The 19,832-nt window shown below is 45.6% G+C and overlaps 1 protein-coding gene across 1 annotated transcript in view; it reads right to left on the bottom strand.

The window, feature by feature from the left end:
• Positions 1 to 14,453: 14,453 nt before the first annotated feature.
• LOC119945397 (histamine H4 receptor-like) overlaps positions 14,454 to 19,832 on the bottom strand; it is a 33,241-nt gene continuing 27,862 nt past the window's right edge. The window contains exon 8 of the mRNA XM_038766446.1: positions 14,454 to 15,606. Coding sequence (XP_038622374.1) covers positions 14,785 to 15,606 — 822 coding nt within the window. The 3' untranslated portion in view covers positions 14,454 to 14,784. The remainder of the gene's footprint in view (positions 15,607 to 19,832) is intronic.

The raw sequence follows: 19,832 nt of genomic DNA, 5'->3' as shown, positions 1-19,832 counted from the left end.
TGTTTAATACAAGCGTGGCTCAGTGGAAAGAGCCCGGGCTTTGGAGTCAGAGGTCATGGGTTCAAATCCCAGCTCCGCCACTTGTCAGCTGTGTGACTTTGGGCAACTTACTTGACTTCTCTGTGCCTCAGTTTCCTCATCTGGAAAATGGGGATTAAGTCTGTGAGCCCCATGTGGGACAACCTAATCACTTTGTATCCTCCCCAGTGCTTAGAACAGTGCTTTGCACATAGTAAGCGCTTAATAAATGCCATTTTTATTATTATAGTGTCTGCACACAGTAAGGACTTAACTAATGCCTTTAAAAAAAAATAAGCAGCCTATCTTTGACTGTAAAACAGAGGAAGGCAGAGAGTTGGGTTTTTTTTTTTGACATCTTTCTCTTCGGTAATATCTGCGTTGCGTTTTTCCGGATGCTAATTGTGTCCAGGTGATGTACAGGTGCGATATGTGGGCCAACGCCAGTGCGCCTTCTGAGGTGTTTGATGGTTTGGTTGGGAAGGTTCCGTCGGGAAATCTTCTCCCTAGGCCCCTTTTAATATCCGCTCATTTCTCTCAAAATATTTCCCTTTCCTCTCGGCTGGCTAATGGCTCACTGAAGTATGAAATGAATGGGCCCCAGCCTGGAGAGTTGAGGATGTTCCTTGCTCCAATCCCCCCACATGCCGGGCTTAGGTGAAGCGGTGTGGCCTAGTGGAGAGAGCATGGGCTGGGAGTCAGAGGACCTGGGTTCTAATCCCACCTTTGCCACTGGGTGACCTTCGGTAAGTCCCTCATCCTCTCCGTGCCTCGGTTTCCTCATCTCTAAAATGGGGATTAAATCCTCTCCCCTGCCTACCTAGCTTTTGAGCCCACAGGTGCAAGGACTGTGTCCAACTCGACAGTGCTTTGCAAGCAGTCAGGGCTCAATGAATACATCTGAATTATGTATATATTATGTATAATATATATACATATATAACTATGTATATATGTTTGTACATATTTATTACTCTATTTATTCATTTATTTTACTTGTACATATCTATTCTATTTATTTTACTTTGTTAGTATGTTTGGTTTTGTTCTCTGTCTCCCCTTTTTAGACTGTGAGCCCACTGTTGGGTAGGGACTGTCTCTATATGTTGCCAATTTGTACTTCCCAAGCGCTTAGTACAGTGCTCTGCACATAGTAAGCGCTCAATAAATGCGATTGATTGATCTGAATGATTAAATGAATGATTATTTTGTATAGTAATAATAATAATAATGATAGCATTTGTTAAGCGCTTACTATGTGCAAAGCACTGTTCTAAGCACTGGAGAGGTTACAAGGTGATCAGGTTGTCCCACGTGGGGCTCACAGTCTTAATCCCCATTTTACAGATGAGGGAACTGAGGTACAGAGAAGAATAATAATAAAATAATAATGATGGCATTTATTAAGTGCTTACTATGTGCAAAGCACTGTTCTAAGTACTGGAGAGGTTACAAGGTGATCAGGTTGTCCCACGTGGGGCTCACAGTCTTAATCCCCATTTTACAGATAAGGTAACTGAGGTACAGAGAACAATAATAATAATAATAATAATAATAATAATAATGGCATTTATTAAGTGCTTACGATGTGCAAAGCACTGTTCTAAGCGCTGGAGAGGTTACAAGGTGATCAGGTTGTCCCACGTGGGGCTCATAGTCTTAATCCCCATTTTACAGATGAGGGAACTGAGGCACAGAGAATAATAATAATAATAATGGCATTTATTAAGTGCTTACTAGGTGCAAAGCACTGTTCTAAGCACTGGAGAGGTTACAAGGTGATCAGGTTGTCCCACGTGGGGCTCACAGTCTTAATCCCCATTTTACAGATGAGGGAACTGAGGTACAGAGAACAATAATAATAAAATGATAATGATGGCATTTATTAAGTGCTTACTATGTGCAAAGTACTGTTCTAAGCACTGGAGAGGTTACAAGGTGATCAGGTTGTCCCACGTGGGGCTCACAGTCTTAATCCCCATTTTAGAGATGAAGTAACTGAGGTACAGAGAATAATAATAATAATCATCATCATAATGGCATTTATTAAGTGCTTACTATGTGCAAAGCACTGTTCTAAGCACTGGAGAGGTTACAAGGTGATCAGGTTGTCCCACGTGGGGCTCACAGTCTTAATCCCCATTTTCCAGATGAGGGAACTGAGGCACAGAGAAGTAAAGTGACTTGCCCAAAGTCACACAGCTGACAATTGGTGGAGCCGGGATTTGAACCCATGACCTCTGACTCCAGAGCCTGGGCTCTGTCCACTGAGCCACGCTGCTTCTTTACACACTTCTTGTATCTACCCCAGTGCTTAGAACAGTGCTTGACACATAATAAGTGCTTAACAGCTACGATTAATAAAATCCTTTTGATCCCTGATGAATTTTAGATGCATTGATCCCAACAGGAAAGAAAAAGTGTTTTGAAGTGGCTTGTGGATTTTGTTTTTTTTTTTCATTTTTGACATCTCCTTTCTTGGTGAATTTGTGGTTTTAAAGGCCCTGGATCCTTCCAGGATCCCCGTGGGTCCTTCCCCGGGAAAGCAGCGTGGCTCAGTGAAAAGAGCACGGGCTTTGGAGGCAGAGGTCGTGGGTTCGAATCCCAGCTCCGCCAATTGTCAGCTGTGTGACTTTGGGCAAGTCACTTCACTTCTCTGTGCCTCAGTGACCTCATCTGTAAAATGGGGATTAAGACTGTGTCCCTGTGGGACAACCAGATCACCTTGTAACCTCCCCAGAGCTTAGAACAGTGCTTTGTACATAGTAAGCGCTTAATAAATGCCATCATTATTATTATTATTGTTATTCCTGGTCCCCTATAGACTGTACGCTCTTCGTGGGCAGAGAACGTGTCTGTGATATTGTAATCTCCTAAGAGCTTAGCACAGTAAGGGCTCAATAAATACACTTTAATACACTGTCAGTTGACGGACATTCAGGTGTGATCAGCCTCCAGGCTTCTGTTCGTGGGGTTGGGGAAGAGGGTTAGGGAGCCGACTTGTACTTCCCAAACGCTTAGTACAGTGCTCTGCACACAGTAAGCGCTCAATAAATACGATTGAATGAATGAATACATTTTGTCACCTGTCTGCATGATTCATTTTGTCGTCTGTCTCCCCCTTCTAGCCCGTGAGCCCGTTGTCGGGTAGGGACCGTCTCTATATGTTGCCGACTTGTACTTCCCAAGCGCTTAGTACAGTGCTCGGCACACAGTAAGCGCTGAATAAATACGACTGAATGAGTGATTACATGTTTTGTCACCTGTCTGCATGATTCATTTTGTCGTCTGTCTCCCCCTTCTAGCCCGTGAGCCCGTTGTCGGGTAGGGACCGTATCTATATGTTGCCGACTTGTACTCCCCAAGCGCTTAGTACAGTGCTCTGCACACAGTAAGCGCTCAATAAATACGATTGAATGAATGAGAAAGAGAAAAATGTGACCTAGTGGAAAGAGTCTAAGTGTGGGAGTCGTGAGACCTGGGTTCTAATCTGAGTTCCCCCCCATGCCTGCTGTGTGACCCGGGATAAGTCGCTTGACTTCTCTGGGCCTCAGCTTCGTGATCTATAAAATGGGGATTGAATACCTGTTCTCCCTCCACCTTGGACTCTGAGCCTCATGTGGGACCGAAACTCTATCGCATCCTTCTGTGGCTAGAAATGGGGAAGCAGCGTGGCTCAGTGGAAAGAGCCCGGGCTTTGGAGTCAGAGGTCATGGGTTCGAATCCCAGCTCTGCCAATTGTGAGCCGCGTGACTTTGGGCAAGTCACTTAACTTCCCTGTGCTTCAGTTACCTCATCTGTAAAATGGGGATGAAGACTGTGATCCCCCCCGTGGGACAACCTGATCACCTTGTAACCTCCCCAGCACTTAGAACAGTGCTTTGCACATAGTAAGTGCTTAATAAATGCCATTATTATTTATTATTATTATTAGTGGAGCGCTCCGGTTGGCCAGCTCACCAGCTTTGGATCCAGCTGTCAATATCGCATCTTAATTAAGCTTCCCATTTGACAGATGGGGCAACTGAGGCACAGAGAAGTTTAAGTGACTTGCCTAAGGTCACCCGGCAGACAGGTGGCGGAGGCAGGATTGGAACCCAGGTCCTCAGACTCCCAAGCCTGGGACATGCCGCTTCTCCATGGCCTGGTCGGAAGCCATTTTCTTTCCCTGGATTCCACTGGGTTGTGGAGGGAATGTGTCTAATTCTATCGTTCTCTCCCGAGCGTTCAGTACAGTCTCCTGCATGTAGGGGAAGCAGCGTGGCTCAGTGGAAAGAGCCCAGGCTTTGGAGTCAGAGGTGAGGGGTTCAAATCCCGGCTCCACCACTTGTCAGAGGTGTGACTTTCGGCAAGTCACTTCACTTCTCTGTGCCTCAGTTCCCTCATCTGTAAAATGGGGATTAAGACTGTGAGCCCCCCGTGGGACAACCTGATCACCTTGTAAACTCCCCAGCGCTTAGAACAGTGCTTTGCATGTAGTAAGCGCTTAATAAATGCCATCATTATTATTATTATTCATGCATTCAATCATATTTATTGAGCACTTACTGTGTGCAGAGTACTGTACTAAGCGCTTACTTGAATCGAATCCAGTGCTTGGCACATAATACATGCTTAGCAGATACCACTGTTGGGTAGGGACTGTCTCTACATGTTGCCAGTTTGTACTTCCCAAGCGCTTAGTACAGTGCTCTGCACATAGTAAGCGCTCAATAAATACAATTGATGATACCACATTTAATAATGATGATAACTGTGGTATTTGCTAAGCGCTTAATATGGACAAGCACAGCCCTAAATTCTGGGGTAGATAAAAGTTAATCAGGTCGGAGCCGTTCCTGTTCCACAAGGGATTCAGTCTAAGTAATAATAATAATAATAATCAATCAATCAATCAATCAATCAATCATATTTATTGAGCGCTTACTGTGTGCAGAGCACTGTACTAAGCGCTTGGGAAGTACAAGTTGGCAACATATAGAGACAGTCCCTACCCAGCAGTGGGTATTTGTTAAGCACTTACTATGTGCCAAGCACTCTGCTAAGTGCTGTGGTAGATACAAGGTAATCAGGTTGTCCCACGTGGGGCTCACGGTCTTAATGCCCATTTTACAGATGAGGTAACTGAGGCACAGAGAATTTAAGCGGCTTGCCCAAGTTCACACGGCAGACAATCAATCAATCAATCGTATTTATTGAGTGCTTACTGTGTGCAGAGCACTGTACTAAGCGCTTGGGAAGTACAAGTTGGCAATATATAGAGACAGTCCCTACCCAGCAGTGGGCTCACAGTCTAAAAAGTGGCTGAGGCGGGATTAGAATCCACGTCCTCTGACTCCTAAACCCGTGCTCTTTCCACACTGCTTCTCAAGTAGGAAGGGGAATCAAATATTAAATTGTCCTTTTGCAATGAGGAAACCGAAGTACAGAGAAATTAAGTCACTAGCCCAAGGTTACACAGCTGACAGGAACTGTACTAAGCACCCAGGTAACTACAAGATAATCAGGTTAGACTCAGTTCCCTGTCCCAGTTGGGGAGACAAGCGGGACAACAGGGATTGAATCCCCATTTGACAGATGAGGAAACTGAAGCCCAGAAAAGGTAAGTGACTTGAGCAAGGTCACAGAGCAGTCAGCTGGCAGAGCTAGGATTAGAACCCAGGTCCCCTGAACTCCAGTCCCGAGCCCTTTCCATTCATTCATTCATTCATTCAGTCGTATTTATTGAGCGCTTACTGTGTGCAGAGCACTGCACTAAGCACTTGGGAACTACAAGTCTTCCTCATCATCACCATCAATGCTACTTATTTTTTTTAATGGCATTTATTAAGCACTTACTATGTGCAAAGCACTGTTCTAAGCACTTGGGAAGTACAAGTCTTCCTCATCATCACCATCAATGCTACTTTTTTTTTTAATGGCATTTATTAAGCACTTACTATGTGCAAAGCACTGTTCAAAGCGCTGGGCACTGTTCTAAGTACTTATTGAACGCTTGCTGTTTGCGGAGCACTTTACCAAACACTTGGGAGAACGCAATACTGTTGTATGTATGTATTGCATGTATATTGTATGCATGCAATATACCCTGCCCAAAAGGAGCTTATAATCTAGAGAGGTGGGCCAGACAATATTATAAATGATTCATAATATGTAATTTAGAGAGCTCGCCTCTTGGGCTAAGGTGTGATGCTGGGCGATTTCTTCTTTCCAGGTCTTTTCGAAATGAAATGCATTCCCTGCCCACAAGCAGCTTACAATCTAGAGAGGGGGACCAGACAATATTCTAAATAAATGATTTATAATATGTAATTTAGAGAGTTCGCCTCTTGGGCTAAGGTGCGATGCTGGGTGATTTCTTCTCTCCAGGTCTTTTCGAAATGAAATGCATTCCCTGCCTACAAGGAGCTTAAAATCTAGAGAGGGGGGTCAGGCAATATTATAAATAAATTATTTATAAAATGTATTTATTATTATTTATTATATAATAGTTATTTAGTATTTAGTATTCATAATATTATAAATGATTTATAATATGTAATTTAGAGAATTTGCCTCTTGGGCTAAGGTGCGATGCTGGGTGATTTCTTCTTTCCAGGTCTTTTCGAAATGAAATGCATTCCCTGCCCATAAGGAGCTTAAAATCTAGAGGCGGGGTCGGGGGGGGCAGACAATATTATAAATAAATGATTTATAATATGTAATTTAGAGAGTTCACCTCTTGGGCTAAGGTGCGATGCTGGGTGATTTCTTCTTTCCAGGTCTTTTCAAAATGAAATGCATTCCCTGCCCATAAGGAGCTTAAAATCTAGAGAGGACAGGGGGGCAGACAATATTATAAATAAATGATTTATAATATGTAATTTAGAGAGTTCACCTCTTGGGCTAAGGTGTGATGCCGGGCGATTTCTTCTGTCCAGGTCTTTTTGAAATGAAATGAATTCCCTGCCCATAAGGAGCTTAAAATCTCGAGAGGGCAGGGGGGCAGACAATATTATAAATAAATGATTTATAATATGTAATTTAGAGAGCTCGCCTGTTGGGCTAAGGTGTGATGCTGGGTGATTTCTTCTTTCCAGGTCTTTTCAAAATGAAATGCATTCCCTGCCCATAAGGAGCTTAAAACCTAGAGAGGGCGGCGGGGGGCAGACAATATTCTAAATAAATGATTTATAATATGTAATTTAGAGAGTTCGCCTCTTGGGCTAAGGTGCGATGCCGAGCGATTTCTTCTTTCCAGGTCTTTTCGAAATGAAATGCATTCCCTGCCCATAAGGAGCTTAAAATCTAGAGAGGACAGGGGGGCAGACAATATTATAAATAAATGATTTATAATATGTAATTTAGAGAGTTCACCTCTTGGGCTAAGGTGAGATGCTGGGCGATTTCTTCTGTCCAGGTCTTTTTGAAATAAAATGCATTTCCTGCCCACAAGCAGCTTAAAATCTAGGGGTGGGGGGGGGCAGACAATGTTCTAAATAAATGATTTTTAATATGTAATTTAGAGAGCTCGTCTCTTGGGCTAAGGTGTGATGCTGGGTGATTTCTTCTTTCCAGGTCTTTTCAAAATGAAATGCATTCCCTGCCCATAAGGAGCTTAAAATCTAGAGAGGGCAGGGGGCAGACAATATTCTAAATAAATGATTTATAATATGTAATTTCGAGAGCTCGCCTCTTGGGCTAAGGTGCGATGCTGGGTGATTTCTTCTTTCCAGGTCTTTTCCAAATGAAATGCAGAAGGAACACGGCGGCAGAAGGATGCGGGGAACTTCTTTCTATTTACGGAATACCATGAAAGCCACGGCCTGGCCTACAGGCTTGCTGATGGGGCATGGAATGAAAAATAGGGAATTAAAAAATAAATCGTGAGATGCTGCTGCCATCTGCCGTCCGGATGGGAGACTCTTGTGGAGGGAAAGTTGGAACGTCTCAGATCTCAAAGCACCACGGTGAGCTCCGTTTTGACCATCATAATAATAATTTGGGTATTTGTTAAGTAAGCGCTTACTATGTGCCAATCACTGCTCTAAGCGCTGGGGGGGGTTACAAGGTAATCAGGTTGTCCCACATGGGCCTCACAGTCATAATCCCCATTTCCCAGATGAGGGAACTGAGGCACAGAGGAGTGACTTGCCCAGTCACACAGCTGACAAGCGGCGGAGCCGGGATTTGAACCCATGACCTCTGACTCCCGAGCCTGGGCTCTTTCCGCTGAGCCAAGCTGCTTCTCTGTGATTTCGCTGCATCCCTGCGTGGGACCGTCTTGGAAAATCTCTAGCACTCTTAGTGCAGTCGGGTCCTTTCTCTGTCCCCTTGTTATAATAATAATGATAATGATGGCATTTATTAAGCACTTACTATGTGCAAAGCACTGTTCTAAGTGCTGGACGCTGTCCTAAGCGCTGGGCACTGTTCTAAGCGCTGGTGAGCATTACTCAAGTGGCAAGAGTTTGGCCTAGAAAAGGCCAGAATGTCCTCCCTCCTTCTGCCAATTACTCATTCCCCGCTTCTAAGCCTTATTGAAGGCCCGACTCCTCCAAGAGGCCTTCCCTGACTAAGCCCCCTTTTCCTCTTCTCCCACTCCCTTCTGCGTCGCCCTGACTCGCTACCTTTATTCATCCACCCTCCCGGCCCCACAGCACTGATGTCCGTATCCGTAAATTATTCATTTATATTAAAGTCTGTGTCCTCTAGGCTGTAAGCTTGTTGTGGGCAGGAAATGTGTCAGACTGTACTCTCCTAAGCGCTTACTACAGTGTTCTGCGCACGGTAAGCACTCAATAAATACGATTGACTGACTGCTCTGCACATAGTACTGTCAATCGTATTTATTGACTGTAGTCAATACTGATGATGATGATGATGATGATGATGCAAAATAATCTCCAGACTACCTAAACTTTTCAAGACCTGCAGAATCAGTATATTCAGTATATAAGGACAGAGTGATATAATTCATGCCAAAAAAAAACCCCTCTCATTTGTTTCTCTACCTATGGCCTTTAAGGCCTGCGAAGAAAACATTTGAGGAGTTAAAGGAAATATGACAAACATGAAGATTTCCTCTTTTTTTTTTTAACCACCTCATCCTTACCATACTTGGGTTTTATTCTAAGATTGTGAGCCCCTGGAGGGCCAGGGATCATTGTCTAACTCTCACTTGTGCATTTTTTTCCCCAGTGCTTAGTACAGAGCTCTACACACAGTAGTTGTTTAATAAATATTATTGCTATTACAACTACTATTACTCCTCCTACTACTATGCTGCCAATTTGTACTTCCCAAGCGCTTAGGAAAGTGCTTTGCATACAGTAAGCGCTCAATAAATACGATTGAGTGAATGAATGAATTGCAACTCACAGACCGATTCAGGAGGCAAGGCAGAAAGACAGTTCAGCAACAGAAAGTTGCATTTTAATTATCGCTATTATTATGGTGTTTGTTAAGCCCTTCCTATGTGCCCAGCCTGCCTGGGGTAGATACAAATTCATCAGGTCGAGTATAGTCCCTGTCCTGCATGAAGCTCGTGATCTAAAGCAGAGGGAGAACTGGTATTGAATCCCCATTTTACAGTTGAGAAAACGGAGGCGCAGAAAAGTTGAGTGACTTGTCCAAGGTCACCCAGTGGACAAGTACGGCCTAGTGGGTAGACCACAGGCCTGGGCGTCAGAAGGACTTGGGTTCTGATGACCCTGGGCAAGCCGCTTCACTTTTCTGTGCCTCAGTTACCTCAACTGTAAAATAGGGATTAGGTCTGTCAGCCCCATGTGGGACACGGACTGTGCCCTGCCTGATTAGCTGGTATCTACCCCAGTGCTGGGGACATACTAAGTGCTTAATAAATGTCATTAGAAAAAATAAGGTGGTAGAGCTTTCCTCTAGGCCACACTGTTTCCTTAACAACTAGCCTTTGGGGCCATGGTTATCTTGCTTCTGAACCACTTTGGCCTCCTTGTCTGCCAGCCTTTCCCTCTCCAAATTATTCAGCCGCACTTTGGTCTCTTCATTGCTGTATTGTCCTTTCCAAGGAGCTTAGTACAGTGCTCTGCACACAGTAAATGCTCAATAAGCAGCGTCGTGGCTCAGTGGGGAGAGCCCGGGCTTTGGAGTCAGAGGTCATGGGTTCAAATCCCAGCTCCGCCACTTGTCAGCTGGGTGACTTTGGGCAAGTCGCTTCGCTTCTCAGGGCCTCAGTGGCCTCACTTGTAAAATGGGGATTAATACTGTGAGCCCCCCGTGGGACAACCTGATCACCTTGTATCACTCCAGTGCTTAGAACAGTGCTTTGTACATAGTAAGCGCTTAATAAATGCCATTATTATTATTATTATTATTATTATTAATAATAAATACAACTGAATGAATGAAAGTGCGGGCTGGGTTGTGATGCTAGAAGTGAGGATCTGTAGGAAGGGGGAGAGTGAGTGAATGAGCTCCCCACGGGGCAGAGAGTGGCCAGACCAGACCTCCCCTCTTTGATCTTGAGTCTCCCTACTCTCCACCCTTTAATGATAGCAGTGAGGTTTAATCATTTGTTCATTCAATCATTTATAGAGCACTTACTATTCATTCATTCAATCAAAAGTATTTATTGAGCGCTTATTATATGCAAAGCACTGTACTAAGCACTTGGGAGAGTACAACAACAGACTCATTCCAGCCCACAGTGGTTTGTTAATAATAATAGTAATGGTATTTGTTAAGCTCTTACTGTGTGTCAAGCACTGTACTAAGCGCTGGAGTAAATATAGCAAGTCGGATTGGACCCAGCCCCTGTCCCATGTGGGGCTCACAGTCTCAATTCCCATTTTACAGATGAGGTAACTGAAGCCCAGAGAAGTAAAGTAACTTGCCCAAGGCCACACAGCAGACAAAAAGCGGAGTCAAGATTAGAACTCGTGATCTGACTCTTACCCGTGCTCTATCCGCTATGCCATATTTGTTAAGCACTTGCTATGTGTCAAGCACTGTTTTAAGTACAGCGCTTAGAACAGTGCTTTGCACATAGTAAGCACTTAATAAATGCCATCGTTATTATTATTATTATTACTAGACTAGATACAAGTTAATCAGGTTGGACATAGTCCCTGTCCCACATGGGGCTCACACTCTTATCCCCATATTACAGATGAGATAATTAAGGCAAAGAGAAGTGATTTGCCCAAGTCACATAGTAGACATGGGGTGGAGTCAGGATTAGAAGCCAGGACCTTCTGGCTCCCAGGCCTGTGCTCTTTCCACTAAGCCATGCTGCCATATAATGCTTATTCAGTCACTCTCCCTCTCCTAATAATAATAATAATAATAATAATGGCATTTAGTAAGCGCTTACTATGTGCAAAGCACTGTTCTAAGCGCTGGGGAGGTTACACGGTGATCAGGTTGTCCCATGGGGGGCTCACAGTTTTTAATCCCCATTTTACAGATGAGGGAACTGAGGCACAGAGAAGTGAAGTGACTTGCCCAAAGTCACACAGCTGACAAGTGGTGGAGCTGGGATTTGAACCCATGACCTCTGACTCCAAAGCCCATGCTCTTTCCACTGAGCCAAGCTGCTTCTCTCAATAAAAATCACTGATTGATTACCTTCTACCCACATTCTCAGTCTGACACTAGACCCTGTCAATACAATCTTCTCTGCTAAAATCCACCCTTTCTTCTCCATCTAAACTGCTACCACATTAATCCAAGCACTTAACCACTTACTTAACCACTTAAGCACTTATAGAGAAGCAGTGGCTTTGGAGTCAGAGGTCATGGGTTCAAATCCCCGCTCCGCCTATTGTCATCTGGGTGACTTTGGGCAAGTCACTTTACTTCTCTGTGCCTCAGTTACCTCATCTGTAAAATGGGGATTAAAACTGTGAGCCCCCCGTGGGACAACCTGATCACCTTGTAACCTCCCCAGCATTTAGAACAGTGCTTTGCACATGGTGAGTGCTTAATAAATGCCATCATTATTATCATTAACCGATCCCACCTTGATTACTGCATCAGCTTCCTTGCTGACCTCCCTGCCTCCTGTCTCTCCCCACTCCAGTCCTTACTTCACTCTGTCCAGATCACTTTTCTACAGAAACATTCAGTTCATGTTTCCCCACTCCTCAAGAAACTCCAGTGGTTGCCCATCCACCTCTGCATCAAATGGAAACTCCTCACCCTTGGCTTTAAAGCACTCAACCATCTTGCTCTCTTCCTACCTTATTGCTCTCCTACAACCCAAACCGCACACTTTCCTCCTCTAATGCTAACCTACTCACTGTACCTAAATCTCGGCCATCTCGCCACTGACCTCTCGCCCAAGTCCGGCCTCTAGCCTGGAATGCCCTCCCTCTCCATATCCATTCATTCATTCAATCCTATTTATCGAGCCCTTACTGTGCACAAAGCACTGTACTAAGTGCTTGGGAGACTACAATATGACAACAGACACGTTTCCAGCCCACAGCGAGCTCACAGACGATCACTCTCCCCACCTTCAGAGCCTTAAGGCACATCTCCAACAAGAAGCCTTCCCCATCTATGCCATTTTCTTTTTTTCTGTGTCGCCAACTTGTTCCTTTTATTCACTCCACGCCAAAGCCCCACGGCACTTATGCACATATCCATATTTTATTTATTTACATTTTAATCATTCCCTCTAGACTCTAAGCTCACTGTGGGAAGGGAATATAACTGTTATATTCTTCTGTTGTACTCTCCCAAGTGCTTAGTATAGGGTGCTGCACACAGTAAGAGCTCAATAGACTGGATTGATTGATCTCCTCCAAGAAGCCCTCCCTGACTAGCCCATAGCCTCTCAATCAATCAGCTGGTATTTACTGAGCGCTGACTCTGTGCAGAGCACTGTACTAAGTGCTTGGGAGAGAACTCTACAATACAGTTCAACCCACGGCAAAGGGGATGGCCGACATCCGCCCACCACAGGCTGCAGAGCCACGGGAAAAAGACGCGATACTTTCCCTTCACCTCGGAAAACGCTCAATTCCGCTCCTCCCCTCCACATCCGAAGAGCAGACGAACTGGTCTCAGCCTGCCCGAGGTAGGCCCCTCTGCGGACCCTGCCAATTAGGCAAGCATCAGTTCCCAAGCGAGGTTGCCCCCGTTCCCTCTAAGGGGTTGCCCTTTGCCCTTTTCCTACCCAACATGAGTGCCCCCTCACCCTCATTAACCTTGTTTATGATTAGTGTACCGGGCTGTTGGCGCTTTTGGAGATGCAATTATCTCAGTGGCTGCCACTGCTCCCCCGGCTAAATCATGTTGCAAAGACCTCGCCTCCATCTCTGGAGAATTCACCGTGACCTTTCTTGGGAGGCTCTCGCGGCTTTAATTTATAGTTCTCAGAGAGCGCGTCTGCTGGAGTCTTGGGTCCCACCGGCCGTTGATTTCTGCTTCCAACCCCGTTATTCCCAGCTGGATCCCTGGTTTCCGGGTCGAGGAGGAATTGACCGCAAAGATACTTTTCTCCTGTCGGGAGAAAGTACACTTCCTGCCAGAGGCTTGGTGTAAATTACAACAACAACAACAACAACGGTTTGGGCATTTGTTGAGTGCTTTCTAGGTGCCAAGCACTGTACTAAGCACTGGGGTAGATACAAGAGAATCAAGTCACACATAATCCCTGTCCCACGTGGGGTTCACAGTCTAACAGGTATTGAGAAGCAGCATGATCTAGTGGATAGAATATGTCCTGGGAGTCGGAAGGACCGGGGTTCTAATCCCGACTCTGCAACTTGTTTGCTGAATGACCTTGGGAAAGTCACTTCATGTCTCTGTGCCTCGGTTACCTCATCTGCACCATGGGGATGAAGACTGTGGGACATGGACTGTGTCCAACCTGATTAGGTTTTCTCTACCCCGGCTCTTAGAAGAGTGTCTGGAACAAGGAAGTGCTTAACAAATACCACTGAAAAAAATCCCATTTTACAGATGATACCATTAAAAAATATCCCATTTTACAGATGAGGCAACTGAGGCAAAGAGAAGTTAAGCCAGTTGCCCAAAGTCACACAGCAGACAGGGTGAAGCCAAGATTAGAATCCAGGTTCTCTGACTCCCAAACCTGTGTTCTTTCCACTAAGCTGTGCTGCTTCTCAATTATTATTATCATCATTATCCTGAAAAGAAGGATCCTTTTTAACTGAGACAGTAATGAGACGGTATAATAATAATAATGATGATGGTATTTGTTAAGCGCTTACTATGTGCAAAGCACTATTCTAAGCACTGGGGGGATACAAGGTGATCAGGTTGTCCCACGGGGGGCTCACAGTCTTAATCCCCATTTTACAGATGAGGTAACTGAGGCACAGAGAAATTAAGTGACTTGCCCGAAGTCACACAGCTGACAATTGGCAGAGTTAGGATTTGAACCTGTGACCTCTGACTCCAATTCCCGGGCTCTTTCCACTGAGCCATGCTGCTTCTTTATTCCTTCTTCTGTCCACTTCAGGAATAATAACACTGTGCCAGAAACTTTCCATAGACATGAAAATCGACCCACGAGATCCACGGAGAAAACGAACCCTACCATACAGAGTTTCCAAAGGCGGTGAATTAAGTCTTTATAGAAACAACGGGCTGGAGGGAGGTTAGTCTATTCACCAGACAGGAGAGAGGACACTTGGGCGATTCTGATGCGACTCGGCGAGAGAGTGTGAAAGTCATAAGGGTTAACAAACCCTGAAGTCGAGAGGAAACAATAGGAAAACACAGGATCTGTTAGGCTGTGATTCGGGAGCTTCCCTGCTTGTATCCGAGCTATCTCTAGGAAGACAGAGATTGGGTCTGGGGTGCCGGAGCCGACCCCCGGCAACAGAGTACTTTCAGGAATGCCTTCTGGAAGCGCTTGTGACAAAGGGGATACAGGAAGGGGTTGACGGAGGAATTGAGCCACATGAGCCAGAACGCCAGATCGTACCAAGGGTCGTCTCCCTCCTTTCCGCAGGCCGCCCGGACGATGGTGAACAGGGAATAGGGAGCCCAGCAGATGGCAAAGATGATCAAGATGACGGAGAGGGACTTGGCCATTTTCCTGTCCCTGAGCAGTTTGAAACGGGATTTGCTCTCGAAGCTGGAAGGCGTGAGGGAGTGGATTCTGGGAGGGTTGAAGCCGTTGTCGTGCGCCTGGGTTCCCGTGGACAACTGCGAGCCGTCCCCCCTCTCCTCTGAGCCCATATAAAGGGCGGGCGTTCCCCCCAGCTGGCCAGGGAGACATGTCCTCCAGAGGAGACTGAGCCTCGACGGGTGGGCCCGGTCGGGGGAGGAAGGGGAAGAGGAGGAGGCGCTCTGGCTTTTGGAGAGCGTGGCGACCCAGCGGCTTCTCGTGCGGATGCTCCAGTAGATGTTCAGATTGAAGTAGGCCACGGCGAGGACGGGGATGAGGAACTCCAGCACGGAGGTGCAGACCAGAAAGTGCCACTGGGAACTGAATTCCACCTTGCAGGTCCCGTTGGGGAAGTCGCTCCTTCCCTTCACGTATTCCCAGAAGACGATGGCGGGGCCGTACACCAAGAAGGCCAGGAGCCATACGGCCGCAATCTGGGCCATGGCTCGGGGGGTGAGGCCCTGGTGAATTCGATACGACACCTACAGGGGAAGGGAGAAGACATAAACGCGGGGGTACCATGGACTCTAATCTCCTTGAGGGCAGGGAATAGTATTCATTCATTCGTCCAATCGTATTTATTGAGCGCTTACTGTGTGCAGAGCACTGTACTAAGCGCTTGGGAAGTACAAGTTGGCAACATATAGAGACGGTCCCTACCCAACAACGGGCTCACGGTCTAGAAGACTAGTAGTAGTGATAGTAGTAATAGTGGCGGTGTTGGTGGTAGTAAGAGATGTAATAGTAGAACTAGTAATAATAGTGGTGGTAATAATAATAATAATAATAATAATAATAATAATAATAATGGTATTTGTTAAGCATTTCCTATGTGCAAAGCACTGTTCTAAGCACTGGGGAGGTTACAAGGTGATCAGGTTGTCCCACGGGGGGCTCATAGTCTTAATCCCCATTTTACAGATGAGGTAACTGAGGCCCAGAGAATAATAATAATAATGATGATGGTATTTATTAAGCGTTTACTAAGTGCAAAGCACTGTTCTAAGCTCTGGAGAGGTTACAAGGTGATCAGGTTGTCCCACGGGGGGCTCACAGTCTTAATCCCCATTTTACAGATGAGGTAACTGAGGCCCAGAGAAGTGAAGTGACTTGCCCAAAGTCACACAGTTGACAATTGGCGGAGCCCGGATTTAAATCCATGACCTCTGACTCCAAAGCCCCTGCTCTTTCCACTGAGCCGTGCTGCTCCTCCTAGTAATAGGATAGTAGTAGTACTAGTAGTAATAATGGTGGTAGTAGTAATAGCAGCATGGTTCAGTGGAAAGAGCCCGGGCTTTGGAGTCAGAGGTTATGGGTTCAAATCCCAGCTCCGCCAGTTGTCAGCTGTGTGACTTTGGGCAAGTCACTTCACTTCTCTGGGCCTCAGTTCCCTCATCTGTAAAATGGGGATTAAGACTGTGAGCCCCCGTGGGACAACCTGATCTCACTGTAACCTCCCCAGCAGTTAGAACGGTACTTTGCACATAGTAAGTGCTTAATAAATGCCATCATTATTATTATCATTATTCTCTGGGCCTCAGTTACCTCATCTGTAAAATGGGGATTAAGACTGTGAGCCCCCTGTGGGACAACCTGATCTCCTTGTAACCTCCCCAGCACTTAGAACAGTACTTTGCACATAGTAAGTGCTTAATAAATGCCATTATTATTCTCTGGGCCTCAGTTACCTCATCTGTAAAATGGGGATGAAGACTGTGAGCCCCCAGTGGGACAACCTGATCTCCTTGTAACCTCCCCAGCACTTAGAACAGTACTTTGCACATAGTAAACGTTTAATAAATGCCATCATTATTATTATTATTACCACTATTATCATTATTGTCATAATTAATAATGTGACTTAGTAGTAGCAGCAGCTTTTACTGAGCACCAACAAAATGACTTGTTCCCTGCCCATAAAGAGACCACAGTCTTACATAACAAACTAAAAAAATATTTTTACAACTTGAGGGGTCAATTTTTTTGAAAAAAACAGCCCCACAGACATCTTGGCATGAATGCAAGGGGGAATGTTAGTTAATGGGTAAGTGCTAGAACTACATATTTGGTTAATGAGAATATGTCTTTGGCTTGTGCTCTTTTCTTCCAATAACTGTTGGTTCAATGCCCTGCATTAAGGAAGCTCCCAGAAAATATCACTGATTGACTGAAAGTCCAGATATATGCCACTGATTTGACTACTTCATCACTGCTGAGCACTTAGTACAGTGCTCTGCATGCAGTAATGGCTCAATAAATGTGATTGATAAATACGGCCTCCTGGTTGACCTCCCTGCCTCCTTGTCTCTCCCCACTCCGCTCCATACTTCATTCTGCTGCTACTTTATTTTCTAAATAAAGTTCAGTCCACAACTTCCCACTCCTGCGGAGGTTGCCCGCCGTCTCTGCATCGAACAAACTCCTTACCATTGACTTTAAAGCACTCAATCACCGTCCAAAATTTCCCACTCCTGCGGAGGTTGCCCGCCATCTATGTATCGAACAAACTCCTTACCATTGACTTTAAAGCACTCAATCACCTTGTCTCCTCCTATGTTCCATCTCTTATCTCCTCCAAAAGCCCAGCCCTCACACCCCGCTCCTCTAGCCCCAGCTGGCTTACTGTACCCCGATCTCACTGCCGATCCCTTTCCCGCCTTCTCCTCCAGGCCTGGAACCCCCTCCCCACCCATGTATGCCAGACCACCACTCTCTCCACTTTCAAATCCTTAGTAAGGTCACACCTCCTCCAAGAGGCCTTCCCCAATTAAGCCCTCTTTCCCCGACTCCCTTTCCCCTCTGCATCACGTACACGCTTGGATCTGTACCCTTTGGACACTCGGTATACTCGGTAAGTATATGCATATCCCTAATTTATGTATTTATATGAATGTCAAGCTCCCCCTCTAGATAGTAAGCTCATCGTCGGCGGGGAACGCGTCTAACCAACTCTGTTGTATCGTACTCTCCCGAGCGCTCACAATACACACCATCGACTGACCGGTGGGCTGAACTAAGAGAATAGCTGAGCTTTTTCTCAGTGGGCACTTCCACCAACCAATGGGGAACTTGGCTCCCTTGCAACCATAAATTCCCAAACCACTTCCCAGAAAACAGCACCTTCTAGAAACAGAAACCTAAGGAGAAGGAGCCGGCAGAACTCACGCAACAGGAGGGAGAATAGGTAGCCATATTATTGTTGACTGAAAACATCTTGGGTCCCAAGAAAGTAATTAACAAAGCCCACGAGCCTTTTCTCTAAGATTCAGCACGTGGTCCCCTTCAAATCTGTAAAAAGGGAAGATATCGCTTGTGACCTCAGTGAGAAAGCACCTGGAAGGGAAAGCTTGGACGTCCACTGACCTGGTTGCTTCCATCTACTCCTCCACCTGCAAAGGCTGGAAAAATCGACTAGTGGATGGGTAAAAACTGGAAATATTTACCATGCTCCTTATGGGAGCGTAACTGCCCTGCTATGCCTTCAAATGCAGCCACAGAAATAAGACCACATCTGCTTTGCTTTTCTTACCAATGGCCAGAGGAAATTATCAACTTCACCTGAAAATGCTAGCCAGTTTCAATGGGCTTCTAGCCAGCTGAGACTCAGCCCTGAGGATTCTGGAAACTGTAGTTCCTAAAGCCCCTCCACACACAAATCCCCCCCACCTCAATTCCTGTTGAACCCTGGCAGTAAGATGGTCTCTGGTTCATTCAATTCATTCATTCAGTTGCATTTATTGAGCACTTACTGTGTGCAGAGCACTGTACTAAGTGCTTGGAAAGTACAATTCAGCAATAAAGAGAGAGAATCCCTGCCCACACAGAGCTTATAGTCTAGAAGGGGGAACTTGGAGGACTGGGCTACAAGACAGAGTTGGGGATAATAATAATAATAATAATAAAAGTGGTATTTGTTAAGTCCTTACTATGTGCCAGGCACCGAACTAAGCACAGGGGTGGACACAAGCAAATCAGATTGGACAAAGTCCTTATCCCATGTGGGGTTCACAGTCTCAATCCCCATTTTACAGATGAAGTAACAGGGCTAGAAAAGTGAAGCGGCTCACCCAAGGTCACATAGCAGACACGTGGCAGAGCCAGGATTAGAACCCATGACCCGTCTTCCTAGCCCGTGCTCTATCCACTGTCCCATGTTGCTTCTCTCTCTCACTTCACAAGGCATATTTGGGGACCCGTCACCAGATAATAATAATAATAATAATAATGGCATTTTTATCAAGTGCTTACTATGTGCAAAGCACTGTTCTAAGTGCTGGGGAGGTTACAAGGTGATCAGGTTGTCCCAGGGTTGGGGGGGGGGGGGCTCACAGTCTTAATCCCCATTTTACAGATGAGGTAACTGAAGTGAAGTGACTTGCCCGAAATCACACAGCTGCCAATTGCTGGAGCCAGGATTCGAACCCATGACCCCTGACTCCAAAGCCCATGCTCTTTCCACTGAGCCACACTGCTTCTCTACATTCTCTGATTCTCTTCTCAAGATCAAACTTGGGGAGCTGATCCTTGGTCAGAGTTGTTGGGGGGGAGGGCATAGGACCCACTTAATATTGATAGCATTTATTAGCATTTATCAAGCACTTACTATGTGCACAGCACTGTTCTAAGTGCTGGGGAGGTTACAAGGTGATGAGGTTGTCCCACGGGGGATCACAGTCTTAATCCCTATTTTACAGATGAGGGAACTGAG

Source organism: Tachyglossus aculeatus, chromosome 25, assembly GCF_015852505.1.
Source record: "Tachyglossus aculeatus isolate mTacAcu1 chromosome 25, mTacAcu1.pri, whole genome shotgun sequence".
In the NCBI taxonomy this organism is placed as follows: Eukaryota; Metazoa; Chordata; class Mammalia; order Monotremata; family Tachyglossidae; genus Tachyglossus; species Tachyglossus aculeatus.
The sequence above is the reverse complement of the archived record's forward strand: the minus strand, read 5'-3'. Positions and strand labels throughout refer to the sequence as shown.